A 27659-nucleotide genomic window follows, 5' to 3' on the forward strand; every position below is an offset into this window, starting at 1 on the left:
GCAAAACAAAATTTAATTCAAATTTTCTGAATATTGAGATAAACCATATGAATAAAGTTGGGTTTAAAAGGATTCTAATCTTTCGCACATTTCATACAGTCTACAAGGAAAAAAAACTCTTGTTTTACAATTATATCTCAAATAAGTCCTTCAAACTCTGCTATTTGAAATGTGTTTTTTAAAAAGTTGTAATTTGGTTTATTTGGGAGTTAATTCAGTGGTTATTTTCTTTAACCTGAAAGTAAAATTAGTAACAGTTTTGAGCTTTGTGTCACTAGTTTTCGATTATTGTAGCAATTGCTCTACAGTCTGTCTAGTGGCTATTTAGTGGGGATTCATTTCTCTATTTCATGCTCGATACAATTTTGTGCTAAAAGCTTAACTTTGAATTGTTGAACTATTCACTATGAAATGTTTTGTGAACATAATGTATAAATATATGTTTTAAAAATTGTATAGTTTGTTAAAATCAGTATTGCAATGTATTTTTCAGCTGCAAAATGAGGGTATAATTTGCAGTTGGTGATAGTGTTGGATGGACACGACTTCCTGGACACAGGAAGTCGTGCCCATTTATATGTTGGGATTAATCTGTTTATTTTAAACTAGTTGAGTCAGTTTAAATACCTGAGGGGAATGACCTATTAACAAGCTAGTCTGCTGATACTGCGCGCCTATTGATATTTTGACAAATATCGCACTTTAAAAAAAAAATCTAAATATTCAGCACTAGAAACTAAATTGACTCCTACTATAAAAGGTGTTTGCTGTAATTTTTGTGATAGTACAGAAGCAAGAAAGGAGGTGATATGACATTAAGTGCCCCAGTAATAATTGTTGGAGATAGAGATTGCTTTCGACACTATGATGGGCAGAGCTACTCCAACACTTATGGTGACCATTATTTTGGTTTTGCTCTGGTTGAGCATATCTTTCATAGCAATTAGAAACACACAGTAAGTATTGAGAAACAAAGTTGTAAAGTTAAAATAATCACCATTAGTTGTATAAAATCTGTTCCCTGGCTCAAGATTCCTAAAGTATTGTAGTATATTTTATCCTAAAAATGCAGCATGTTGCACCATTGTGCCTTCAGCCAAATTAAATGTGAAACAACCCAATGATATTTGAACACTAGGGGCAGGATTTTCCTCCCTCTTAGTGTGTTTCGCAGTGACGGGAGATGCGCGATACTCGCAGGCAGCAGGATCTTATGGTCTCACCATTGTCAATGGAGTCTCCTGTTTGAACGCACTGCTCTCTGGGAAACCTGTGGCAGGGATGTGTCGGCGGCGGGACCGTAAGATCTCGCTGGTGTGAACGACAGCAAGATTTTGGCGTAGGTTTCTCATTTATGCAATTTTATCAAATATAGGAGACAGCCAAGAAGTCAAAGCCTCGAGTCCATCCATAAATAGGCAGGCCAGCCTAGAAACAGAGCAAGCATCTAAGGATTTTATTGATTTTCTGAAGAGCCTTCGCAAGCCTGGTCAAGATATACTGAAACAATGCAGAGCATTCATTGAGTCTATGCAACATAAAAAGGTAAAATTTGCAAGGAGTTTGTTTCAGATGTGTGCTTTGTCGTTGGAAGTAAAAAAATGAACATTAATATCTAATTGCTACAGATATCAGAATCGTGCAATAATCGAACCATGAGCTAACTAAAATGCTCAGATTTCAAACTGTAATAAAGCCCATAAGGTTTGTCTTTAAGCTTTTCCTAAGCAAATTTTCTAACCTTTTATAGTTGTCATATAAATATAAAGCAAATGATTTGACTCAACCAGTCTGTTGTTATATGTCCTCTACACAAGTAAATAGAACATAAGAACTAGGAGTAGGCCATTTGGCTCCTTGAGCCTGCTCCGCCATTCAATAAGATCATGTCTGATCTTTTTGTGGACTCCGCTCCACTTATCTGCCTGCTCACCATAATCCTTAATTCCTTTACTGTTCAAAAATCTATCTATCTTTGCCATAAAAACATTTAAAGAGGTAGCCGCAACTGCTTCACTGGGCAGGGAATTCCATAGATTCACAACTGTTTGGGTGAAGGAGTTCCTTCTCAACTTGGTCCTAAATCTGCTCCCCCCTATTTTGAGGCTATGCCCCCCAGTTCTGATTTCACCCGTTAGCAGAAACAACCTCCCTGCTTCTATCTTATCTATTCCCTTCATAATTTTATATGTTTCTATAAGATCCCCCCTCATTCTTCTAAATTCCAATGAGTATAGTCCCAGTCTACTCAGTCTGTCCTCATAAGCCAACCTCGTCAACTCTGGGATCAACCTAGTGAATCTCCTCTGCACCCCCTCCAGTGCCAGTATAGCCTTTCTCAAGTAAGGAGATCAAAACTGTACACAGTACTCTAGGGTGTGGCCTCACCAGCACCTTATACAGCTGCAACATAACCTCGCTGTTTTTAAACTCCATCCCTCTAGCCATGAAGGACAAAATTCTATTTGCCTTCTTAATTACCTGCTGCTCCTGCAAACCAACATTTTGTGGTTTATGCACAAGGACACCCAGGTCACTGCACAGCAGCATGCTGCAATTTTTTATCATTTAAATAATATTCCATTTTGCTGTCGTTCCTACCAAAATGGATGACCTCACATCTACCAACATTATAGTCCATCTGCCAGACCCTTTCCCACTCTTCTAAACTATTTATATCCCTTTGCAGATGTTCAGTGTCCTCTGCACACTTTGCTCTACCACTCATCTTAGTGTCATCTGCAAACTTTGACACACTACACTTGTTCCCCAACTCCAAATCATCTATGTAAATTGTAAACAATTGCAGTTCCAACACAGATCGCTGAGGCACACCACTAGTCAATGATCGCCAACCAATAGTCCAAACTACATTTACCTTTGTTCACATATCCCTTCAACCTTTTTTCTATTGTCCATTTAATCTTGAATGTACATGCTTTCTGCTTCGATCACTAACCTTGAAGTCAATTTCACAGTCCCATAATTCACTGTGTTAAGAGGTTTGTTTTGCTTTCTGTTCTAAATCGTACATTTAATCACGTTTCCATTGTTGTTGACCCCTTAAATACTGAAAACCATCTGCTTTTGCCAACCCTGTCCCGTCTTTTCATATTGAGCCCTTCTTTCATATTGCTCAATCTGGGTCTTTGTTTGTATTTGTATTTCCTCATTGCAGACCACATCGTAGAGAACCTTCATTTTCCCTTACTAAAGCTTAAAGTATCCTTCCTACATTGTGGAGTCCAGTATAGCGCACACAACTCTAATTGTGGTCTTATTAAAGTTGGTTTTGAGACAACACAGTTCAATTTAAAATTGCTGCCTTCAGTGATTTTTGTACAGATCTATAAAATCTCCATGGTTAATACTCTTTCTAATATATTACACTTGGTGATTTGTAATGAATGTTTACAATACCTGGACATGGTTAGAATACTAAACATTAAAAATTAATAGTGTTGAAAGAAAAGAGAAGGACTTGAATTTATGTCGTGCCTTTTAGGCTGTCTCAAAGCATTTTACAGCCAGTCAAGCATTTTTGCAATGTTAGTCACTGTTTTTAAGTTTAAAAGTTTATTTATTATTATCACAAGTCGGCATACATAAACACTGCAATGAACCAACTGTGAAAATCCCCTAGTTGCCACACTCCGGCGCCTGTTCGGGTACACTCGGGGAGAATTTAGCATGGCCAATGCACCTAACCAGCATGTCTTTCGAATTGTGGGAGGAAACTGGAGCACCCAGAGGTAACCCACGCAGGCACAAGGGAATGTGCAAACTCCGCACAGACAGTGACCCAAGCCGGAAATTGGTGCTGGGTCCTTGGTGCTGTGAGGCAGCAGTGCTAACCACTGTGCCACCATTCACTGTTGTAGTATAAGGAACTGCAGCTGCCAATTTGTGCACAACCAGGTCCATCAAGCATTTTAGTGAAGGTGGTTGAGGAATAAATATTGGCCAGGACATGAGAAAATTCTTGTGCTGCTCCTTGAATAGTCCATGGGACATTTTATGTTCACCAGAGTTAGCAGACTGGGCCTGGATTGAAAGTCTCGGCAAAAGGACGATGCTGCAGCACTCTTTCAGTGCTGCACAATATTGTCAACCTGTATTGTGTGCTAACATCTATGGAATGAGACTTGAACCCACAATCTTATGTCTTGGAGGCGAAAGCATAATGTTGATCAAAGGCTGCTGCCTATTGATTCAGTCAATATAAATTCATTTTGAATATACTTTGTAAAACTGCTGCTGGAAAATTTGAAATATTGCCAAAAAATATGTAAAGAGCACCAATTAAACTGTGTGCCAACACTAAAACTGTTTTTGCTGATGAACACCAACATGCACTGGTTTCTATGATTCTATAATAGTCATATAATTTTAGGTACTGATGGAGGTTATTTGGTTCATTATGTCTTACCTGGCTCTCTGAAAGCTATCTAATCAATCTCACAAGCTTGTCCTTTCCTCTACGTCCTCATTTTCTTTTTTAAAAAAAATATTTATCCACTTGCTCTTTTAAAGCTGTCGTAGATTTTGCTTCCATTGCCATTACTGGTGTGACACACTCCATGTCCCAACTACACACTGCATAAAATCATTTTTTCCCCAATGCTTCCCTATTTTGTTTTTAAATTTATGCCCTCTACTTATAACTTGCTTCCTAGTTTATTTTGTCAAATTCCTCTTTAATTAAATCTCTTTGCTGTAATGAAAAGAGCTCTTCTTTGTCTAGCCCGTGGGCTCTTCTCAAGACTAAAGCTTGGCATCACGGGTTTTATTTTAGTAAATCTCTTCTACACTGCCTCCCTGGCTTTGATTCCTTCATATAATGAGGCAACCGGAAAGTTATGGTTTTTTTTCAATCCAATATGGTAATTATGTAATACATCCATGTCTTAACCAGTTAGATGGTCAACCGTAGCCATCCAGTCTTAAGATAAGAGATGGCATTTTAGTACTTGCATTACATATCTACAATTTAAAGTTTGCTGAATCCTGTGAAGTTTCCAAATCTCAATGGTAGAATCGTGCCATCGACGTTATTGCCAGTGATATGTTGCTGTCAGTGAGTGCCCCGGTCCCGAACTAATTCCATTTGCCACAGAAGCTTTCATCCATATTTTTTTCACCTTTTAACCATTTTGACTCTCCACATTCTGGCATACTCGTGTTACCCCATAATTTTGAGAACACCCTGCCTATAAAATGCTCATTGGAACCTATCTCTGAATATGCTCTTCCTCAGTTTCCCAAATTCTCTTTCTACATTTTGTCTATGAGTCAGGCTCTGTGGCCCGGAAAGGAAAGAGAGGGGTTAGGAGAGCAATAGTGGTGGGGGATGCGTCGGTTAGAGGCACGGACAGGCGATTCTGTGGGTGCGAACGGGACTCCAGGATGGTAGTCTGCCTACCTGGTGCTGGGGTAATGGATGTCACCGAGCAGATAGGAGGCATCTTAAAAGGGGAAGATAAAGAAACGGATGTCATTGTACACATTGGTGCAAATGATGTGGATAGGAAGAGCAGGGGGATCCTACGAGAGCAATTCAGGGAGTTGGGAAATAGACTAAAAAGTAGGGCCTCCAGGGTGGCCATCTCTGGGCTGCTCCCAATGCCTCGTGCCAGTGAGGCTAAGAATAGGGAGGAGTTAGTACCATTGAATGCTTGGCTAAAAGACTGGTCCAGGAGGGAGGGCTTCATTTTCCTAGATCAATGGGAAGTTTTCAGGAGAGGATGGCACCTGTACAAGAAGGACGGGTCACAACTAAGTTGGAAGGGCACGAATATCCTGGCTGGGAGTTTTGCTAGTGCAGTTCTGGGGGGTTTAAACTAGTATGGCAGGGGGGTGGGGATCAAAATATTAGGTCTACAAGTGTAGAGGCTGGGGACGAGCTTGGGGCTGGGACAAGGCTGGTAAAGAAGAAGAGCACTCTGGGGGAGGATGACCTCACTGGGCCTGGAGGTCTGGAGTGCTTATACTTCAATGCAAGGAGTGTAGCAGGTAAGACAGACGAACTTAGGGCCTTAATGCTCACGAGGAATTTGGATGTGGTTGCGGTGACAGAGACTTGGTTGAAAGAGGGACAGGACTGGCAGCTGAATATTACGGGGTACAAGTGTTTTAGGCGAGACAGAGGAGGGGCCAAAAGAGGTGGGGGAGTAGCAGTATTAGTTGGAGAGCATATTACAGCGGTGCAGAGGGAGGACAATTCAGAGGGTCGTGTAACGAGTCACTCTGGGTGGAGCTTAGAAACAGGAAGGGCGCAGTCACTATGTTGGGGTATACTACAGGCCCCCCAACAGCCCAAGGGAAGTGGAAGAACGGATATGTCAGGAGATACTGGATAGGTGGAGGAAAAATAGGGTTGTTGTCGTGGGAGACTTCAATTTCCCTGGTATAGACTGGAAATCGCTGAGAGCTGGGACTCTGAATGGGGAGGAATTTGTAAAATGTGTACAGGAGGGTTCTTTGGAACGATATGTAGATAGCCCGACTAGAGAGGGGGCTATACTGGACCTAGTACTGGGGAATGAGCCCGGTCAGGTCTTCAAAGTTTCGGTAGGGGAACATGTAGCAAATAGTGACCACAATTCTGGTAGCTTTAGGATAGTAATGGAAAAGGATGAGTGGTGTCCCAAGGGTAAGGTGTTGGATTGGGGGAAGGCTAACTTTAGTGGGATTAGGCAGAAATTGGCAGCTCTTGATTGGGAGAGGCTGTTTGAGGGTAAATCCACATCTGGCATGTGGGAGTCTTTTAAGGAACAGACAGAGGGTGGTAGTGGAAGGGTCTTTTTCCGGCTGGAGGCCTGTGACTAGTGGTGTTCCGCAGGGCTCTGTATTGGGACCTCTGCTGTTTGTGATTTATATAAACGATCTGGAAGAAGGTGTAACTGGGGTGATCAGTAAGTTTGCGGACGACACAAAATTGGCAGAACTTGCAGATAGTGAGGAGCATTGTCAGAAGCTACAGAAGGATCTAGATAGGCTGGAAATTTGGGCAAAGAAATGGCAGATGGAGTTCAATCCTGATAAATGCGAAGTGATGCATTTTGGTAGAAATAATGTAGGAAGGAGCTATACGATAAATGGCAGAACCAAAAAGGGTGTAGATACGCAGAGGGACCTGGGTGTGCAAGTCCACAGATCCTTGAAGGTGACGTCACAGGTGGAGAAGGTGGTGAAGAAGGCATATGGCATGCTTGCCTTTATAGGATGGGGCATAGAGTATAAAAGTTGGGGTCTGATGTTGCAGATGTATAGAACGTTGGTTCGGCCGCATTTGGAATACTGTGTCCAGTTCTGGTCGCCACACTACCAGAAGGACGTGGAGGCTTTGGAGAGAGTACAGAGGAGGTTTATTAGGATATTGCCTGGTATGGAGGGGCTTAGTTATGAGGAGAGATTGGGTAAACTGGGGTTGTTCTCACTGGAAAGACTGAGGATGAGGGGAGACTTAATAGAGGTGTATAAAATTATGAAGGGCATAGATGGGGTGAACGGTGGGAAGCTTTTTCCCAGGTCGGTGGTGATGTTCACGAGGGGTCATAGGTTCAAGGTGAAGGGGGGGGGGGGGGAGGACATATTTTACACAGAGGGTGGTGGGGGCCTGGAATGCGCTGCCAGCAAGGTGGTGGAGGCGGACACACTGGGAACGTTTAAGACTGATCTAGATAGCCATATGAACGGAGTGGGAATGGAGGGATACAAAAGAATGGTCTAGTTTGGACCAGGGAGCGGCACGGGCTTGGAGGGCCGAAGGGCCTGTTCCTGTGCTGTATTGTTCTTTGTTCTTTTTGTTCTTTGTTCTATTATCACAGTGAAATATTCTGGGGTGTATATTTGCATTCAAGGCATGATAACAATATAAGCTGTTCCATTTGTAACAATAAATCTATGGTTATATTTTTCCAAACATTATATCAGAAACAGAATACTAACTAAAATTTTTATTTTCCAACTTCACTCTTAGGAATTGAGCATTGAGGAGCAGTCCGAGTGTGTCCAGGACTTCTATCAAAACATGGTTGACCGACTGCAGACTCACTCCAGTTTTAAAGGTACCTTACTCTGGGTAACATTTTTTATAAAATAAAGCATGAAATTGACGCATAGGATTCGGCATTCCATTCTTTTATGGTATCTATGCTTGTTGGCATAATTCATCTCCTTTTCATTTCACTTCTGCTCTAACTGGTTGTATGCAGAGTATACTGTGCTTGTCAATTTACCCTGAATAGAGTAAATAGGATGAAACTTCATGTTGGTTGAAGGATTGAGAAGCAGAGGACACTGATTTAAGATGATTAACAAAAGAAGCAATGGCAACATGAGGAAACATTTTTACGTAGCAAGTGATTAGGATGCACTACCCGAGAGTGCGATGGAAGCCGATTTAGTAGGGGGTCTCCAAAAGGGAATTGAATAATTAGCTGAAGAGAATATTTGCAGGGCTACTAGTAAAAAACAGGGGAGTGGAACAAGGTAAGAGCCAGCGCTGGGCAATAGGCCAAATAGTTTGCACCATACTATGATTCTACATACGCTGTCTAACTGTCCTGACACACACTCTGTGGGTGCTTTGTGAAATTACTGATGTGATTTTTCTACTATGTACAAAAACCAGAACAAATTTCTTTTTGTAAATTGTAATTTTAAATACATTTACGTTTTACTCCGCTTAATTGGTTTCTACAAATAACTTGGAATCTATGCATGCTGAGGCGCTTGTTTTATTCTGATTCGAGCAGCTTTCAATCTCTCGAGATGATGGTTTCTTTGCCTCAGTGGTCAATTCTGTTAAGGCTCAAGAGCCTCGCTTTGGTATGGCAATCTCTGCCACACGTGTTGCAGACAAAGACAGTGGATCAAGAAGACACAATTTGCTGGCCTCTGCTTTCTCTGGGCCCTTGTCTTACACAACTGATATTTCTGTTTCCCCTTGCCTCTTCTAATGCCTTCCACTCAGTCAGCTGCAGGAGGTCCTGGTATTTGGCGACAGTCTCCCAGTTGGCTCTGTCAATGCCCGACTTCATATCTTATCTCAATTGCAGGTGTCCTTGTAGCGGAAGTATGCATGTCCAGCAATTGGTGAACCAGTGATCAGTTCACTATCCTGATAGTCTTTGGGCATAAGACATATGTCCAATTAACGTGACTGAGCCATTGCAGTCATGGCTTTGTAATAAGTGTATTTTGACTGGGTTAGCACCCTCCTGGAACTAGGTTGATGACCTTGCCCCATCAAGAGATGTAGAGGATACATTGGACACAGTAAAGGTGGAAATAGTTCATCCTTTTCTCTTGTCTAGCATATGTTGTCCAGATCTCTCTGCTGTAGAGGAGTGCACTGTCCACACAGGCTTGGTAGACTCGCAATTTGACATTCTCTGCCAAGTTGTTGTTGTTGTTGTTCACACACACTGAGCTTGGATGTAACAGCTTCAGCCATTGCAATGCCTGTCTTGATTTTGGCATCAAGTGACAGATTGCTGGGTTTGTGGAGCCTAGACATGTAACACTGTCACCAATTTCCAAAAGGGTTGATTGCAGTATGACATCGTCATGAACCCATGGCCTTTGTCTTCCTGATGATCAAACCAAACTCATTTAAGGTGTGAGTGTCTGTCCATTTGCTGCTGAAAGTGTTCCTGGGTTTGGAATACTGTATGGACTCGTCAACATAGAACAACTCTGATGAGATTTTGGTGCATTTTTGTCTTGGTCCTTAAGTGGGCAAGGCTGAACAGCTTTCTGTCAGTTCTAGTATGTAATTAGACACACTCCAGACAAACTGAAAGCATATGACAGCAGCAAGGAGAAGTATATGCCAAAGATTGTCTGCGCTGGTTTGCAACTGTGTCCTGATGTTGCCCCATCATAGCTGACCTGACTCCTCAAATTGTCATGGAACTACTACCACTGGAAATAATTTCTCTTAATTTACTCTGTCAGGATCCTTCATGACTTTGAACATCTCATCAAATGTCTTTTCAACCATCTCCTCTTGAAGGAGAACACAACTGGCTTCTCCAAACTCGCCAGGAAGTTCCTGATTCCTGGAACCATTCTCATTCATCTCTTCTGCACCTTCTTTTAAATTGTTCATATCTTACAAAGAGCAGTTCCCAGAATTTGACACGATACTCCACTTGTGGCAGAACCAGTATTTTAATGGGGGTTTAGCTTTCTTCTTTACTTTGTGTTCTATCTTAATAGTAAGGGTCCCATTTGCTTTTTTCAATAGCCTTCGAAACTGGCCCTACCATCTTCAAAGATTTGTGCACATTCCCTGCATTCCCTTTTAAAATGTACTTTTCCCTCCTGTTTTAAGCAGCTAAACTTGAATTTGTTTCACATGTTATGGTTCCAGCCAAAGAGAGAAATTACAATTTTCAGTGACATGGAGTTTATCCAGGGAGTGATGGGGTACAAGACCAGTCCTCCCATTTCTAATAATTCTCCAGTGACCCCCAGCTAGAAGGGCAAGTGAGACACTGAGGACAAAATTGAATGAACTGTGAACCCCATCCACAATAGCCCAAGTAGTCTGACGGTGCTCACTGCTAAGGATTACTTGTGAATAATGTTTACTTGGGTGAGACAGCAAAAGATAAATGGTGTTTGTGAAATTATGCCCAAGCCAGAAATATGCCTTGCAGAATCAATGAGAGGAAAAATATAATTTATCAAGAAAAATTATAAATATTCCTGCTGACATTGGCGAAACAAAATTGACATGAGATAAAGCAAAATACTATTCGTGGCTTTGCTGAAGACCTTCCTCTCTTGGCTAAACAAAATCAACACGATGTGAAAAATGATGTTCTTGGCTTCGCCCAAGTCCCCCCTCCTTTCTTCTAATCTTCTGTTCCAGTCAAATAATGGTCCTGAATTCTGCCAGAATTTGAAAGTAAGAAGTAATCCTTGTGAATGCTTTGTGACTAAGTGACAGGGTGCTTAATCCCCACTGTAGGTGATTGATGTGATTATTTTTGATTTGTTCAGTTACTTTTTTGCCAGTTGCAACAAAATCACACTTTAAAAAAGCTTCTTTGTAATACTGTCTGTGTCCTTCATTTGGGCTATGCAACTGTATTTTCTGCTGATAAAATCATCTTTGCTGTGTGGCAAGTTTTTTTTTAATGTATCTAATGGCTATTTCAGGTTCCTCTGAACGGTTAGAGAAGTTAATGGACCAGATTGAAAACTACATCATGACACGACTGTACAAAAATGTTTTTTGTCCAGAGACAACTGATGATGAGAAAAAAGATCTTGCGATTCAGAAAAGAATCAGGTGAAAAGTGTTTAATTTTGATGAATTTAAGTTTCAAGTGAGGTTAGACATCAGGTAAAAGTTTTTTTCCAAGATACTTTAAAGAATATTAAACCAATTCTAAACCTGTTCATGTGGTCACAATTATTGCAGATGAGGAAGGCCATTTTCCCACACCAATTCATCTATCCAGAATTACCCTACTTGCACTCCATTGCTGCATTTCATTATTTCTTTTGCATGAATCTAGGAGGTGGGGTTTTCCACAAAACCCACTGTGTGTTTCACAGAGATGGGCCGCCAGTGGCAGGATCTTCTGGTCCCACTGTTGTCAGTGGGGTGTCTGTTGAATGCACCCTTGCCACTGGAAAACTAGTAACAGGGGTGAGCTGTCGGTGGGACCAGAAGATCCCACTGGCGTGAATGGCTGGAAAGTTCCAGCCAGGTTTTTGCTATCGCCAATTTGCTCCAGTCACACTTTCTCTTGATGAAGAAGCACTTCCAGATATCAGGCCTAAAGTTATCTTTTTATATTTTGAATCTGTGACCTCTTAACTGCACAGTATATTTTAAAATTCCAGATTAACCTTTGTTATCTTTGTGTATTTCGATTAAAAATCAGCTGTTGAATGCTTACATTTCAAGTGAGAAGCCTAAATATTTCCACTGTCTCTTCATAAGTCAGGTTCTTTTAAAAAGGTGAAGACTTTTAGAAAGGATGCAAAAAAGATCTGAGAGAGAGGTTCCAGCAATGAGGGACTTCAGTTATGTACATAAAGTTTTTATGAAATTTTACTGCACATGTACAGGGCTTTGGTGAAATCACATCTGGAATACTGTGCATGGTTTTGGTCTCTTTATTTGAAAATTTGTATTATGCATTCGAAGCAGTTCAGAGAAGGCTCACTCCTGGGATTGAGGGGCTTATATGAAGAAAGGGTGAACAGGTTCAGCCTATACCCATTGAAATTTGGAAGAATGAGAGACAATCTTATTAAATCATAAGACCCTGAAGAGACTTGATAGGGTAGATGTAAATGGCATATGCTGTTTTGAAAATTACAATATTGAAACCAAGCCAATAACTTGTATCTATAGTTATGTTTAGCTAATGCCTAGATATGAGATTAGCATTATACTGAGACTTCTGTCTCCTCTTTTTAATTACGTTCCTTTTTCTTAATGCTTAATTTTTCTACCTGAGCTAATAGTACTTAAAAGTATTAATACAAAAGCAAAATACCTTCAGATGCTGGAAATCTGACACAAGAAGGAAAAAATGCTGGAAAAGCTCAGATAATCAGGCAGCATACATGCAGAGTAACATTCTTTTTGATTGCTTCAAAATATTAAATCTTGTATGAACTGGATAAATTATTTGTGAACTGTTCTTAAGGAAATCGAGGTTCCATTTATACTGTGTATATTTACTTGGATTGTTTATATTTTTTTCAAGTCGATTGCCCATGTTTTGTGCTAGCTAGAACTGAAGCTATCAGTGCAGATCCCTGACACAAGGCAGTTAGATTTTGATAGACAACGGTTATGGAGGGCAGACAGAAAAGTGAAGTTGATCCCAACCAGATCTGCCGTGATCTTTTTGAATGGCGAAGCAGGCTCGGGGCTGAATGGCCTATCTCCCGAGTCCTATGTTCCTGTATGTAGCTTGGAGAATCTGGGTTAAGAGGAGATTTTCTGGAATTCTCAAAACTACTCTGGGTCTAGGTAATGTAGATGGAAAGAAATTGTTCCCATTGGTGGAAGAGTCAGGGAAGGAGGACAATGATCTAAACATCGTTGACTCTTAACTGCCCTCTGAAGTGGCCTAGTAAGCCACTCAGTTCAAGGACAATGAGAAATGGGCAACAAATGCTAACCTTGTCAGGGATGCCCACATCCCATGAAAGAATATTTTTTTTAAAAGTGAATGACAGGAAGAGCTGGCAAATATGAGGAAAAGCTTTTTAGACAGCAGTCAGTTAGAATCTGGAATGCACTGCCCGAGAGTGTGGTGGAGGCACATTCAGTCATGGCTTTCCAAGGTAAAATTAGCCAAGTAGCTAAAGTGAGAATATTTGCAGTTCTATAGGGAAAGGGCTGGGGAGTGATCTAGGATTAGGAAGATCCAGTTTCCATCTAATAATGGCCCCCAGTTGGGCACTCGAGGAATGTAATTGGCTGCCCCTTGTTGGAGCAGGTTGACAAATTTCTTCAACTGCTCCTGGGAAGTTCCCCTGAAAGTGAGAATGTGACAGGAGCTTTCTAGTACTGAACTTGGAATTCTGCAAATTATTCAGGGGCACTAAGTTGTAATGCTTTTGTAGTGGAATTTGATGTCCAACTTGCAATGTTTATGCATAAAGCATTTAAAAGAAGAACATGCATTTATATAGTGCCTTAGACATAGGAAAATATCTAAGACATTTAACTATAATAAAAAAAAAGATAAACCAATGAAGGTGCTATTAGAAGGGCAACCCAAATGTTGTTCAAAGAATTGGGTTTTAGGGATAACCTTAAACTTAAACAAGAAGAAGGATAGAGAGGTAGAAGGACGAGAAGTAGAAATTTCAGATGGGGTGAAGGTAAATTCACCAGATGCTTTAGTTTAGAAGAATTAGATGCTTGAAGTTCGAGTTATGGAGATCAAGAAAGGATTTAAACATTATAATGGGAACTTTTAAAATTTGATGTGTGGGTGGTGGGCAGTAGCCAATAGGGGTTGGTACAGGTTTTCTGTTCTTTTAAAAAGCAATTCCCCTCCTATCCCAAGTGTGTTTTTAAAATGTATATCAAAGATACTCATTCCTCTGGTGAGAGACACTGCACATTCATTCTTCCATTGCGGACTGAAAGTGTCTTTTGCCTAATTCCTGTGATGTTTTGATGTGCCAAAGTCAAAAGGTTTGGGCAGGAACAAGCTAACGTGGGTATAAATTTGATGCATAGATGTGCTGTGAACACTATTATGTGTTAATTAACAGTTTTCTTTCAAATTATAAGAGGGAGATGGCAGTGTAGTAGTATTGTCACTGCATTAATAATCCAGAGGCCCAGGACAATGGTCTGGGCAACAGGGTTTATTCAATAAAAGTCTAATAGTGACCATGCAACAATTGTCAATTGTCATTAAAAACCCATTTGGTTCACGTAATATCCTTCAGGGAAGACAATCTGCCATCCTTACCTGGTCTGGCTTGCATGTGATTCCAGATCTACAGCAATGTGGTTGACTCTTAACTATCTCCTCAAGGGCTGTTGGGTATGGACAATAAATGCTAGTCTAGCCAACACTGCCCACGTCCCATGAAATAATTTTTTAAAAGCTGCAATGCAAAGCAGGTCAAATTCACACTGGTGTATGAATGTTTCTGGCTTTGGAGTTGAACCCTGTTGGGGAAGAATAGAGACAACTTGACTCTGCAAGTGATCTCTGTTATACTTGATATGAGAACACTTGATGCCGGTGCAGAACACTAAAAGTAGCAAAAAGGGAGTAATAGTCTCAACTTAAATCTAGAAATTTCTGAAAACCTCTAATAAAGAAATTGTCTTAGAAGTTATTTCTACTGCTGTTTTAGCATCTTCGAAAACATTGTTGGGGCCAAACGGTCTACTCCTATTTCTTGTGTTCTTCGGTCCTATAATATAGATACTGTATAATGTCCCCCCAATATCTTGTTTTGTAGATCTTTTGGTGCAATTGTTTACCAGAATTTGAGACTACTTGGCTTCATCTTTGACAGAAATAAATTAACATTCCGGTGACTAAAGAATGTAATGGCACCATTTTTTGTATGTTAAAATATTTGTCAGCAACAAACATGTTTGCAAGTACTCCAAGCTTGTACCTTAATTGGGGGCAAGTAGACAGGGTTAAGCATCCTTTGCAATTGATGCATTTTGATTATTTCAGAATTTGAAAGCTATTCGAGCCATTTCTACTCAAATATGCGATTCTGCAATTCTAAGCTGACACTATTTTCTCCTTACTATTGTTTTTGACTTCCAGGGCATTGCATTGGGTGACTCTTGAAATGCTGTGTGTTCCAGTAAATGAAGAAATCCCTGAAGTTTATGAATTAGTTGTAAAAGCAATTACAGGTTTGTTGGACTATTGATAATGTTTAATTTGGATCAAATCTATTTTTACACCAAAACAATTTTATGTTTGCTTTTACAAAATAAAGACATTTTCTACGGAAACAAAATACTGCAAAAGCTGGAAATCTGCAGTAATGCCAGAAAATGCTCAATACTCTGCAGGTCTGGCAGCACCTATTGAGAGAGAAACAGAGTTAACATTTCAGCTTAATGATATCACCCAAACACCAATGCAGAGAGCGACCGCCATGTGGAATTTGGTTGACAGAAGTTGAGAGGTTTATGATTCATGGGTGTCCATTTTGACTTTCTGAACTTGAGCTTGCAATCTGAGTGAGATCTGAAACTGGGGGCTCAAGAATAGAGGAGATTGGGGGTATCGAGGGAAAATTGCAGAAGAGGTTCAGAGAGGGCAGATGAGGGTTGGGAATATATATATATATATATTATATATAATAGGGAATGGGGGCTTGAGGAGAGAACTGGAGAATGGAGACATCCTACTGAAAGTTGGAGACAAAGGAATGGGGGCTCAGCAAGTGATGGGGAATAGGGGATGGGAGGTTATGGCAGAGAAGGGACTAGTGAATGTGAAGTGGGGGAAAATTAGATGAGGTTCAATGTTGGGACTAGTGTTTCTGAGTCGAGGTCAATAGGTGAAAGGTGGGGATTGGAAGCAGTCGGTAAAGAGGTAAGCGAAACCTAGATACCTACCTTGGTGTAGGCAAACGGTGAAAGATTATTTCCATTGATGGCCAAAATAGGGTGAACTGAGGGATATTGGACCATACCTTATCCACATGGCAGTAAAAACTTAATTTGAGAGGAATGGGAAATGTATTTGAAAAGGGGAACAAGCCTACTGAAAATGACCAACTGTAGGAGCCTGACTGCATCTTGTGCAGTGTAGTTATTCGGACAGTGGCTTCAAGGTGAATGAATCTCATGTTTCTTGAAACTTGTTGCACAATGGCTGCTGGTATAAAATCATTCGACCACAGGTGATGCAACCATTATAAGATAAATGCAATGATATTTGTAGACGTTGTGATTAGACATCGTATAGACAGCATATTGGCTTATAACTTCCAGGCTCTGGGGCGTTGCAACTGCGGTGGCAGGGGTTTGGGGGAGGGGGGAGACAGCGAGGGGGGATGGCTGTTCCCTAAAGGCCTCCCACAACTCCACCATCCCACCCTCTGAAGTCCCTAGGTAAGGATTGCCTGGCAGCTGCCCGGGTAGTTCAAACTTCTGTTTAAGCATGTGCTCTGCAATTGGAGCTATGAATTTTAAATTGCGAACTTTGGATAGTTCCAAACTGTCTTACCAGACTAGTTGCCCAGGGAAAGTTAGAAGAATGAAAATCACTCATCACAACATCCTCCTCTGAAACAACCCCACCCACCCCCAAAAAACCTTACAAACCTACATTCTCCATGGCTTCTGAAAGTGGCTGGACCGTTAAACTTAACTGTTATATGATTCTTGGTGCTGTTTTTTAAAAACAGGGTGTGGCTGCCTTACCTCTGACTCTGCAGCCCTTGGCTGAGGGCCTCAGGAGCATGCTGCTCTCACAGTTCTCGCCCAGCCTGAGTTGGATGGTCAGGTGAGAAAGGATCGACTGGATTTCCAAGTGGCAAACTGACTCTGCCACTGTGAAAGTTCAGGCCTGTGAGTTGAATGTTTTTTGAGCAAACGTCCAAGAATGTATGCAGCCATATTTAGCAACTGTGTATATCATATTGCTGCTTGATGACTATACAAAAAAGTGTGAATTTTCTAATGGCTCAGTATGTTGTTAGGCCATATGGACCAGGAATTCTGGTCTATGCTGATGTCAGCTGAGGCAATTGTGGGTATGCCTTCATTGGCTTTGTGCCTGTAGGTTGAGGGTGAAGTCAACAGTTCCTGTTCCTCATCAATAGGTAACCCTACTGATGCATGTGTGGATATTGAATCAGGATAGTTGTAAAGTAAAACAAAAAATTCAATTTTATTTTTATGTCTGACACTTGAGGTTTTAATCTCATTGTTTACAATATCATTCAAATCACTGGGATTCTCTGGTCCCACTGAAGTAAATGGAGTTTTGGTTGAGTGTCAAATTCTCACTGGCAGCAGGGGTGGTGGGGTGGACGAGATTGGAGAATCCTGCCAATTATCTTTGGTAAAGTTGGCGTAGAAATTTCTGTCTTCAGTGTACATATAACAGAATCTGGGAGTTGGCCAGTATTCCACAGCAACGGGTTGACTTCTGCCAATGCTCTGCTTACATGGAAACAAATTGATAACTACTTGGGCAGTCCCTCAGGATAAAGGATGACTTGTTTTCACTTGGTTCAATGAGTTCTAAGTTGGCTGACAAATCCAATGCAGACTCCGCCATGTGGGCGTGCTGGTGTTTGAAAGATTGAGTAGATGAGTTTCTTGTCTGCTGCCATTGAATTCTCTAGAGGTGCCCAGTGCCTTCCCGAATGTGTCTTCTCCATTTTGGCCTGTTATATGTCAGGGATTCCCATGAATCCGTGGGGATGTTGGATCTCACCAGGACTGCTTTAAGAATATCTTTAAAGCATTTCCTCTGTCTTCTTAGGAGTCTCTTTGCTATTCTGAATTTCATCATGGCATAGTTGTTTTGGGAGCTTGTCAGGCTGTACAGCAAAACAGGTTTTAGGTGATTTGTGCCTTGATGCTAGAAATGTTGACTTGGGAGAGAATGCTGAGAGTAAATCACCTATTTTGCCAATGTATGAGAAACATTTTCTAGAAAGTGTTGTTGGTATTTTTCCAATGCCTTGGGATGCCTGCTGTAGATGGGCCAAGTCTCCAAAGCGCACGTTAGCAAGGGGATTCCTGCTGCCTGGTAAACCAGGACCTTAGTTTTAGGTTTGATGTGCTGATCCTCGAATACTCTCTTCCTCTACTGGCTAAAGGCTGAGCTAACATGTTGGTGATGGGGTGGATTCCATCATCTACGTCTGCCTTTATTAAGAGAAAAGGTATGGAAAGTAGCTCGTGTTTTTCAGGGTCTCTGTGGATCAACATGTTGGGCAGTGATGTTGTGCTTTGGGAACAGGTTGAAAGAGGACCTGAGTTTTCCAGATGTTTAGAGTATGATTCTTGTGTTCTTCAGTGAAAAGAACCAGTTATGGATTGGAGTTCTGACTCTCAAGTGAGCACATACATCAACATTGTCTCTCTGAAAGTTTATTTATTTATTAGTCACAAGTAGGCTCACATTAACACTACAATGAAGTTACTGTGAAAATCCCTTAGTCGCCACACTCCGGCGCCTGTTCGGGTACACTGAGGGAGAATTTAGCATGGCCAATTCACCTAACCTGCATATCTTTGGATTATGGGAAGAAACTGGAGTGCCCGGAGGAAACCCACGCAGACACGGAGAACGTGCAAACTCCACACAGACAGTCACCCCTCCCAAGCCGGGAATCGAACCTGGATCCCTAGCACTGTGAGGCAGCAGTGCTAACCGCTGTGCCATCGTGTCGTCTGTGCACTGAAGCTCAGTAACTTGCCTTAGTTTTGAAGTAGAGGCGATAAAGATTGAACCCTCATGATTGAGTCAAAGGCTTTTGAGAGTTCAAAAATTGCCTTACACAGTAGTTGGTGCTACTTCCTGTGTTTATTGTGCAGTGAAGATCGTATCTGTGTAGTTCCCCTCCGTGGGTGACATCCAGACTGCGAATCTGGACAAAGCTCTTTGGCCATTGGGAAGAGAGTTGAGACTAATCCTTATAATCTTGCATGTGCTCCTGGGTTGGACAATCATCCAGGAATATATCTCCACAATGTTTTTAGATTCTGGCAGGAATTTTGCCTGCTCAAGAGGCCTTATTTTTTAGCCAATGATTGGCTTTTTCAATTTCATTTTGGGCTGAGCTAGCACTGAAATGTAGCTATATAGTGTACTGGGGATGGAATCCGGTCAAAGATGGAGGACAAATAATACCCTGCAATTGGTGCGGATTGCCTCGCTGTCCTTGATAAGATTTCCTCCGTTCTTGTTTTTTAATGGAGAAGGCCTTTTGAACATTTGTCCTGATGGCTCTTAAGAATCCAATTATGTGATTTTCTGCAAACTGTTGGAGCTCCCACAATTTTTCCACCTACCTTTTTTTTATGCCCCAGGTTTTTTATTGTGCCACTGTTTTCAGATGCCTATAGGTCTCCTGTCTTTCTCTTGAAGTTTGGTGACATTTCCAAGTCTATAAACCATTTGGTTAGTGCCTGTATTTCTTGGTCAAGCTCATCGAACCAGTCTCATTGATTTCCTGATAGAACCTCTTTAGAATTGCTGATTTTGATGAGTGGGCCAAGAGCTATAGGCTCACTGCAACTCCTGTTGTTCAGGAGTGGAGAGGTTGTTAGTTAGGCGTTGACCAAGAAAAGCTGCCTTTGCGAGTTCTTGGAGTCCTTCAATGTAGAGTTTCTTGCCATAGTGTTCCTGTTGTTGTCACTGTGTAGGTCCAGATTGGTGGAGCTGGTAGATAAATTAGGCCACAATTAGTTACCAGCACTGTCATAGCATGAGTGACCCCTCAGGCTGTAAAGTCGCCCACAAATTAATGTAATATAATAACACATTCATATACACCATGGAAGCAACTTGTAAAAGCAATCAAATAATCAGGTCTCCAAAATAGTTTATACCAATCCTCAATATCTATCCTTGTTCGACAGAAGAACCTCCATGCATTGGTGTTAAAGTCAAATTTGTTTCTGTTTATTGTTCTGGTGAAAGATAGTCTTGCATTTATACAACCAATGAACTTCTCAAAGTGCTTTACATCCAATGAAGTGCTTTTTGAAGAATATTCATTGTTATAGTGCTGGAAAAATGTTAGCTAAATTGCACAGTTAGTTCCCACAAACAGTAGTGTGCTAATAACTAGGGAACCTGTTTTTATGATGTTGATTTGAGGGATAAATATATTACTCAGGACACTGAAATAATGCTTCAAAATAGTGACTTGGAAGCTTTTACTCCACCTGAGGGGGCAAATGAGGCCTTGGTTTAACCTCTCATCTGAAAGGCAAGAATACAACATTCTCTCATAACCTGATTTTTAAGCTCAAGTCCAAGAGTGGGACTTGAATCTGCAAGTTTGAGACTTGGAGAGGAGAACACTACCAACTAAGCCACAGGATAGAAATGCAACTTGGGCATTGACTTAAAACTGCAGTATTATATCCTTTGCAGCGAGTGGAATTATATGTCAGAATTGTGTATAATGGGTAGCTGATCCAATATCACCCATTTGCTGTCACTGTCCAAGATGGATTTCAACCCCTTTGTTATCATGAATTGAGATTTGGCGCCACTGAATGTTCAAACAATGTATTGACTATTGTTCTTTCAGGAACAAAAGGAAACTAAACGTAAAATTATTCTAATAATGTAGTTAATTTTGTGAATTTTTACAGCTGTAATTGAAATGGATTCAAGACGTGTTCCACGTGACAAATTGACCTGCATCACAAAATGCAGCAAGCAAATATTCAATGCTATAAAAATCACAAAGAATGAGCCTGCTTCTGCTGATGACTTCTTGCCCACACTTATCTACATTGTTTTGAAGGCTAATCCACCTCGGTTACAATCAAACATCCAGTATATTACACGATTCTGCAATCCAAGCAGACTGATGACTGGTGAAGATGGATATTATTTTACAAATCTAGTAAGTGGTCTGACAAAAGATGTATTTAGAATCCTCTTAAAATGGCCAACAAAGTCAAGCCTGTGATATCTGGTTTATATGACTAATGCACATGAATTGATTTCAAGAAATTATAAATCAATGTTATGAACCTGGTGATAATTTCAATTAAACGTATTCTTATTTTAAAGCTTATTTAATGTATGTGGAGAATTCAGGTTGTACCAATTATCAGCTCTTCGGCCAAACTTTGAACTTGTGGGGGGGAAAAGATGGTCTTTAGCAGCTCAGACTTTTAAGATTTGAGTTGAATTATTGCTGTCTAATTTGCTGCACCACAGTAATAATGGAAAAATAGTCCATGGATTGGGGATGTTGCATATGCATCTTCACGCAGGCATTCTGAAGCAATAGGGGAGTTGTATTTCATTAATGACCAGCTTCTTTGTCAATCGCAGGAAAGTAATTGCCACATTTTATATGTGATGTGGGATCCTAATGCAATACCAGATGCCTTCTGGGCTAATATTGACTGCCCAACAATGTGTGAATTTTAAAGAGAAAAGAGTTGGTGTAAAGGGAAATCAGACTCTATATAAACCTAATTTTCAGCAATGATGAGTGGTGGGTCTCCCATTTCGTGCACAAGTTCCTTGAGTAATGGGGGAAATAGATCCCAAACCTGTTCCAGCAACGTTTTGTTATTGCTAAAGGGTACAAGATTTTTAAAACTAATTGTACATAGAATGAATATCATCTGTTCAATGAGTGTGCACTTTCCCTTAGTTAAGAATGCAGTTAAGATGAGAACGTGACAAATTATAGGCTTGAAGTAATCCCTAAACTTTAGTACACGTATTTAATGAATTATGTTTAGCAAAGTATTACTTTGGTTCTTGCCTGAGATTTAATGAGCAAGTGAATGCACAGAGAAAATAGTTTAACATTGTGAAATGTTGATTTTAATTTATAATTTAGATGGTTTTTAAATATGTGACACCTATCTTGTTTACAGTGTTGTGCAGTTGCCTTTATTGAAAAATTGGATGCCCAATCTTTGAATCTGACTCAGGAAGATTTTGATCGCTACATGACTGGCCAAGCATCTCCTAAGAAGCAGGACTCTGAGGAGTGGTCCCCTGACACATGCCCAGGACTGAAACAAATGTACAAAAACTTGAATCTTATTTCACAGCTGAATGAGAGACAGCAACAAATCCTGTCAGATGCCAAGCAGCTTGAAAAAGACCTAATTGATTGGAGTGAAGGCGTAACCAAAGAGGTTGAAGACATTATTGAGAAATATCCGCTCGATATCAAGCCCAGAGGCCAAACAGTGGCTGCAATCGATTCTGAAAATGTAGAAAATGACAAACTTCCACCACCCATCCAGCCACAAATGTTTGTTGGCTGAAAGAATTTAAACTGAATATTAAACCTGAGCTAATTTTGCTCCTGAAGTTCAATCTGTTGACTGGTGACTATGGTTCTGGAACATACATAATGGGAATATAGCTGTGTTCAAACTAATGATGTTGTGAAATGCTTGAAGTAATATTTGTACATCAGCTGTAAGGTATAAATCTATTGGGGATATATACCAAAGGCTACTTACTTCAAAGGTTAATGCCTGACCTCTGAATTTTTTTTTGAGATCAAAATTGTAATATTACAATTAGTACCTTTTTTAATGTGGAATAAAAACCAGAAAATAAGGGAAACCCTCAGCACGTTGGGCAGCATCCTCAGAATCTTCAGTGAGATGTAACCTGACTGGCTGAGATTTTTCTGTATTTTCATTTTAGATTCCCAGCACCCGGAATAAATCTTTGTTTTCCCTTTTAATTCTGGCTTGCAAATTTCAAGGTATGTTTTATATTTGCTAAGTTCTGCACACTTTTTTTTCTTGATGTCATCAATGAGAACAGTAAATATTCAGGGATTCTAGTTGAAAGTAGCAAATAAATGTATATTGTGTTTAATGCATGCAATTCTGGGATTTTCATCAGTGTTTTCCGATCCACTCCATGATTCAGTCTTTTGAAAAATAAGTAACATTAGTATTTACTTAGTAATCTTAACCAAAATACATTGTTTCATTATAAATATCATTTGTTCCTCATTGCACTCTGTGTTGATAATTTGAGGTACAGTGTAAGATGACCCCCTAAAGGACAAAGCATTCATCTTTTTATCTCGTGTTCTAACATGCAAAAAGAAATAGGCTGTTTAAATTTATCATATTTGCCAACTCCTTTATTTCTCCATTTTTTGAAAATAAATCAGTAATTAAGGTGATCTAGTTGGAGATTGTCCTTGTATGGCCCAGCTGTGAATCTTAAAAAGTGCTTGTTGCATTGCCCTTATACAACAGTTTAACCCGGATGTGCTGGATGGGTTTTTGAAATTGAAACAGAGGTCAGACATTACCTTTATAGAAGAAACACTATACACTCTGGTTTGGCTATCTTGTAGTAGTTTCAGTTGCTAAATTTTCCAAATTGCATATTTACATTTATCATTTTGACTTAAAATATCTGCCTGTTTTCATTACATTTAAGTCTCCAGAACAATTTACATACATGGAAGTATATTCTAACAATATTTTAATGGAAACAGTACATATCTATTTAAACTTAGGCACTGTATATTTTATGTTCAGAGTAAAATATAGTAGTCTGTTGCACTACTTCATCACATCACGTCAAAGCTCCCTGACTCCACAATTAACTTTTTTTACTTCAAATTTCAGTACAATTAATTTGATTGCTTCTCCATGAGTATAGGTAAATCCACATAATATAACCTTTAGCATTCCACAAACTGTCTCAGTATTTCATTGGTTGTAAAGTGTATTGGGAGATCCTGAGGTTGTCAAAGGTGCTATATAAAAGCAATTTTTAAAATTTTCATTCTAGTCTGAGTTTGCTGATGTCAATTGAAGCAGCAAAGAACTTAACGGTTGACTTCAGTATCCTGGCATAAGCCAGTATTTACATTTGAGAGTGCTGTCCATTAGCCCTGCTGGAATGTGTGCTGAGTAGATGTGTGCTGAGTAGTTGTCTGCTGAGGGCAAGGTCAGCCTTTGCTGTGATGCGCCAGCTGTCAAATGGTGTGCTGTTTCTTGACACCTAAACTTGTATAAAAATTAAGCACTTTGGCAAGGTACTGGAGGGTTGAATATTACTGAATGTTCCATGTAGCTTTTATACGGAGGATATTTATAAATGTTATTAAAACTTCCTCCTGAACTTTTCGATCTATTTTAAGGAGAAATAACTGTCAATAACTAAAGGACAACTGTCCATTTTTTTTTCAGGATAAACAATTTTTATAGAAGTTACCTTTTTTGGAAAGAATGCAATTTCATTTATGGTTGAGATTTTTTGCATATAATTGTAAAAACAGACAAGCACTGTGGTATGAAATTTTACTAATTGGTCCATCACCTTATGGCAGTGAGTGCACCAAATAACTTTCTAGAATTTATCTGCAGTGAAAAATATTCTACTTTATGTTGCAGGGAACTGGAACCACTTTGAAACCAAATTACCCTATTTGAGTTGCATAAAATTTAACAGTTTAGAATTAATACACACAACCCAAAAATATTCGTTACAACTTGAAGTAGGTTTTAACTTGATCTAAATGCATTCACAATATTTCGTGATAGCTAATAATTCTGTAACTTAATCAGTGAAGCGTAATAGACTTGGCATTGTTGCCACTCGTATTAAAAATTAAACTGGTCTAGTGGCTATATCATAGGATTTTAAAATGATTTCCATATAGAATAACTGCACTTCATGCACAGCTTGATGACTTTTTTATGATCATATTTTGATTTTGAACCCTTGAGATTAAGGCACATGCAGATAAAGGATAATGTTCTTAATTTGTGGAAGTTGGCCTTTCATTTTTGCATGTCCAATTTCATGTGGGGGGTGGGTGGTGGTTGCACCTATAAGTCCCTTCTAGTGAATTTGTAGAAAATGATCGCATTTGTTTTTGAAATAGACAAAATTGAGATTAAACCACACCACAAGTCACTTCATTGAAGAAACATTTCTTATGCAAGCAATTCTTTTCCCTCACTTGGTGAGCTCTGTAGTCAGTATGCATGTCAGAGCTATTCATCAAATGGTTCATCAATTGCTACTTTGGAATGCAAAACATTACAAGGATTATTCTTGGCTTACTCTTTCCAACTTTCCCATATTACTTGAGAATTCTGAGTTTAATTTATCTTCAATGCAACTTGCACAAATAATACAAGCGCAGAAAAATGAGCAAGATTACATTTCCAGAATGACAACACACACTTAAATGTAAAAATCCTTCCAAATATTACCCAACTTTTTAAGTAATTAGTTTTGGTCATGCCCTGTGTGCTGGTCTCCAGAGATTATTTTTAATATTTTGCTACTTGTTAATTTGAGAGATGTAGAGTAAATATTAAAACTAACCTTTCCTGACCTCGGAGTACTTGGTGTTTTCATTTGTGGAAGAACAGTTTCTCAATAAGCGCTCTGATAATACTCCAAGATTGAATATGGAGGAAGCAAATCAGGCATGTGGAACGGGGAGGGGTGGCAAAGGGGAGCTTTTGGGGAAAATTGATTGGAAGAATAAGCAACAAAGGAGTGAAAAACACCAGTTCGTCACCACCTCAAATGCTAGAAAACTAAAATTTGATCTTGTAATTCAAACTGCCACTTCATCAGCTGCCATGTGAGCCAATGTGGAATGTTCTGATTTGTCTGCCACTTGCTGATCAAGCAATGATTTGAATTAATTTGAATTTGTTGGCAAGTCTGTCAATAAGTTGGTGGGATTGCTTTGCTTTTTCTCGCCCTGGAACCATGGGTTGTGCACTCTGCATAACACCATTTGGAAGGGGTAGAGCACATTCAATCAGTTCAGGTCACATAGTATAAGGTCACGGTATTGGATAAAATCTCTTAAATAGGCTGAATTTTGGCTCATCAATCACAGTTTGAACAATATGTAACTGATATGTGAAAACTTACTATAACAGCTGTTGGTTTCCTAGTCACCTATTGAATTTGGAGATTTAAAAGCTCCTCAATATCTCCAAGATGAATCAGAAAAACCTGTTTAATTGGTGTAACTGACGTTTGTTTATTTTCTGCTGAACATTTTTCTGTAGCTAAAATCAATGTTGTGATTATAAAATATCATCTATATTGAATATGCCTGTTTTCATTCCATCTTGTACAAGTGTTGTTACAATAATCTGTAGGAGTCCAAACTGAATATATTTTGAGTGTATCTACGAGTGATTTTTTTAAAAATGATTTTAAGCAACGACGGTTTCTTAGAGGATGAATTGCAGTTTGTAGCCATTAGATTTCACCTATTTCAATATTTAAAGTGTGTAATACTTTGGTTTAATGTCAAGATGTGAAATAGTTCAGAATTTTTTGAACCAGCAGTAATATTTGAAATCCGATTTGAAGAATATAGTTTGACATTGCCATAATAAAAGAAAATTAAATGGTGTTTGAGAAATTCAGAATTACTTTTGAAAATGTTTGCTTGATATTGAATGTTGATTAGGAATAGCAATTTCGATCAGCATTTCTGTTTGTGAGCAATTGGTTTATCGCTTTTGATTGCTGCAGAACAATGTATTGTAGGCATAATAGCTTCACAATCTTGGATGCAACAGCTAATTAACCTATTGGGATAGAATGTTAATGATTCATTTCTTTTCCTATTTAGTAAAAAGGAAATATTTTCTGAAATGCACTTCAATGATACATTCCCCATTTTCTTTCCTCAAACATTTTACAAAGCCTCTTTCTCTTTTTACCCCCTGCTCACCCCCAGACAAGCTGGCGTAGGTAAGTAATAGAATCTGAAGCTTTCTGTCTTGTGTAACATCGTAAGAAGTCTCTCAACACCAGGTTAAAGTCCTCCAGGTTTATTTGGTAGCACAAGCCACTAGCTTTCGGAGCGCTGCTCCTTCACCAGGTGAGTGGGATTTCAGTTCACAAACATAGAACATTACAGCGCAGTACAGGCCCTTCGGCCCTCGATGTTGCGCCGACCAGTGGTACCAATCTAAAGCCCCTCTAATCTACACTATTCCAATATCATCCATATGTTTATCCAATAACCACTTGAACGCTCTCAACGTTGACGAGTCCACCACTGCTGCAGGCAGGGCATTCCACGCCCTTACTACTCTCTGGAGTAAAGAACCTGAGTAAAGCACAGGGCATATAAAGACACAAACTCCATTTACAAAATTTTTGTAAATAAAGTCAAACTTTTTCCAAGCTCGTGTTTCCTGTCAAACCACAGATTTGATTGTTAGAAATTACATTCTAAAAATATTTTTAACTTAGAATTTTCAGCTTTTCAATGATATCAATAGTGGTTTCACTACTTTGCATTTTTCACTGCCCTGCCTCTCCACCCTTTAGTGTTCACATGCTAATTTTAAAATTCACAGCTGATCTCTGGACATTTATATCAAGGAGTCTCCTGATTTGATTTATTATTGTTACATGTATTAACATAGTGAAAAGTATTGTTTCTTGCGTGCTATACAGACAAAG

At 39.6% G+C, this 27659-nt stretch overlaps 1 protein-coding gene across 3 annotated transcripts in view; it reads left to right on the forward strand.

Annotated features, from left to right (window-relative positions):
- rabgef1 (RAB guanine nucleotide exchange factor (GEF) 1) overlaps positions 1-26595 on the forward strand; it is a 44113-nt gene extending 17518 nt beyond the window's left edge. For all 3 annotated transcript variants that reach the window (XM_078224947.1, XM_078224949.1, XM_078224948.1), the window contains 6 exons: positions 1376-1545; positions 7982-8069; positions 11176-11308; positions 15300-15391; positions 20837-21093; positions 22088-26595. In XM_078224947.1, coding sequence (XP_078081073.1) covers positions 1376-1545; positions 7982-8069; positions 11176-11308; positions 15300-15391; positions 20837-21093; positions 22088-22486 — 1139 coding nt within the window. In that variant the 3' untranslated portion in view covers positions 22487-26595. The remainder of the gene's footprint in view (positions 1-1375; positions 1546-7981; positions 8070-11175; positions 11309-15299; positions 15392-20836; positions 21094-22087) is intronic.
- Positions 26596-27659: the final 1064 nt, after the last annotated feature.

The sequence above is a fragment of the Mustelus asterias genome, chromosome 12 (genome assembly GCF_964213995.1).
Source record: "Mustelus asterias chromosome 12, sMusAst1.hap1.1, whole genome shotgun sequence".
NCBI lineage: Eukaryota > Metazoa > Chordata > Chondrichthyes > Carcharhiniformes > Triakidae > Mustelus > Mustelus asterias.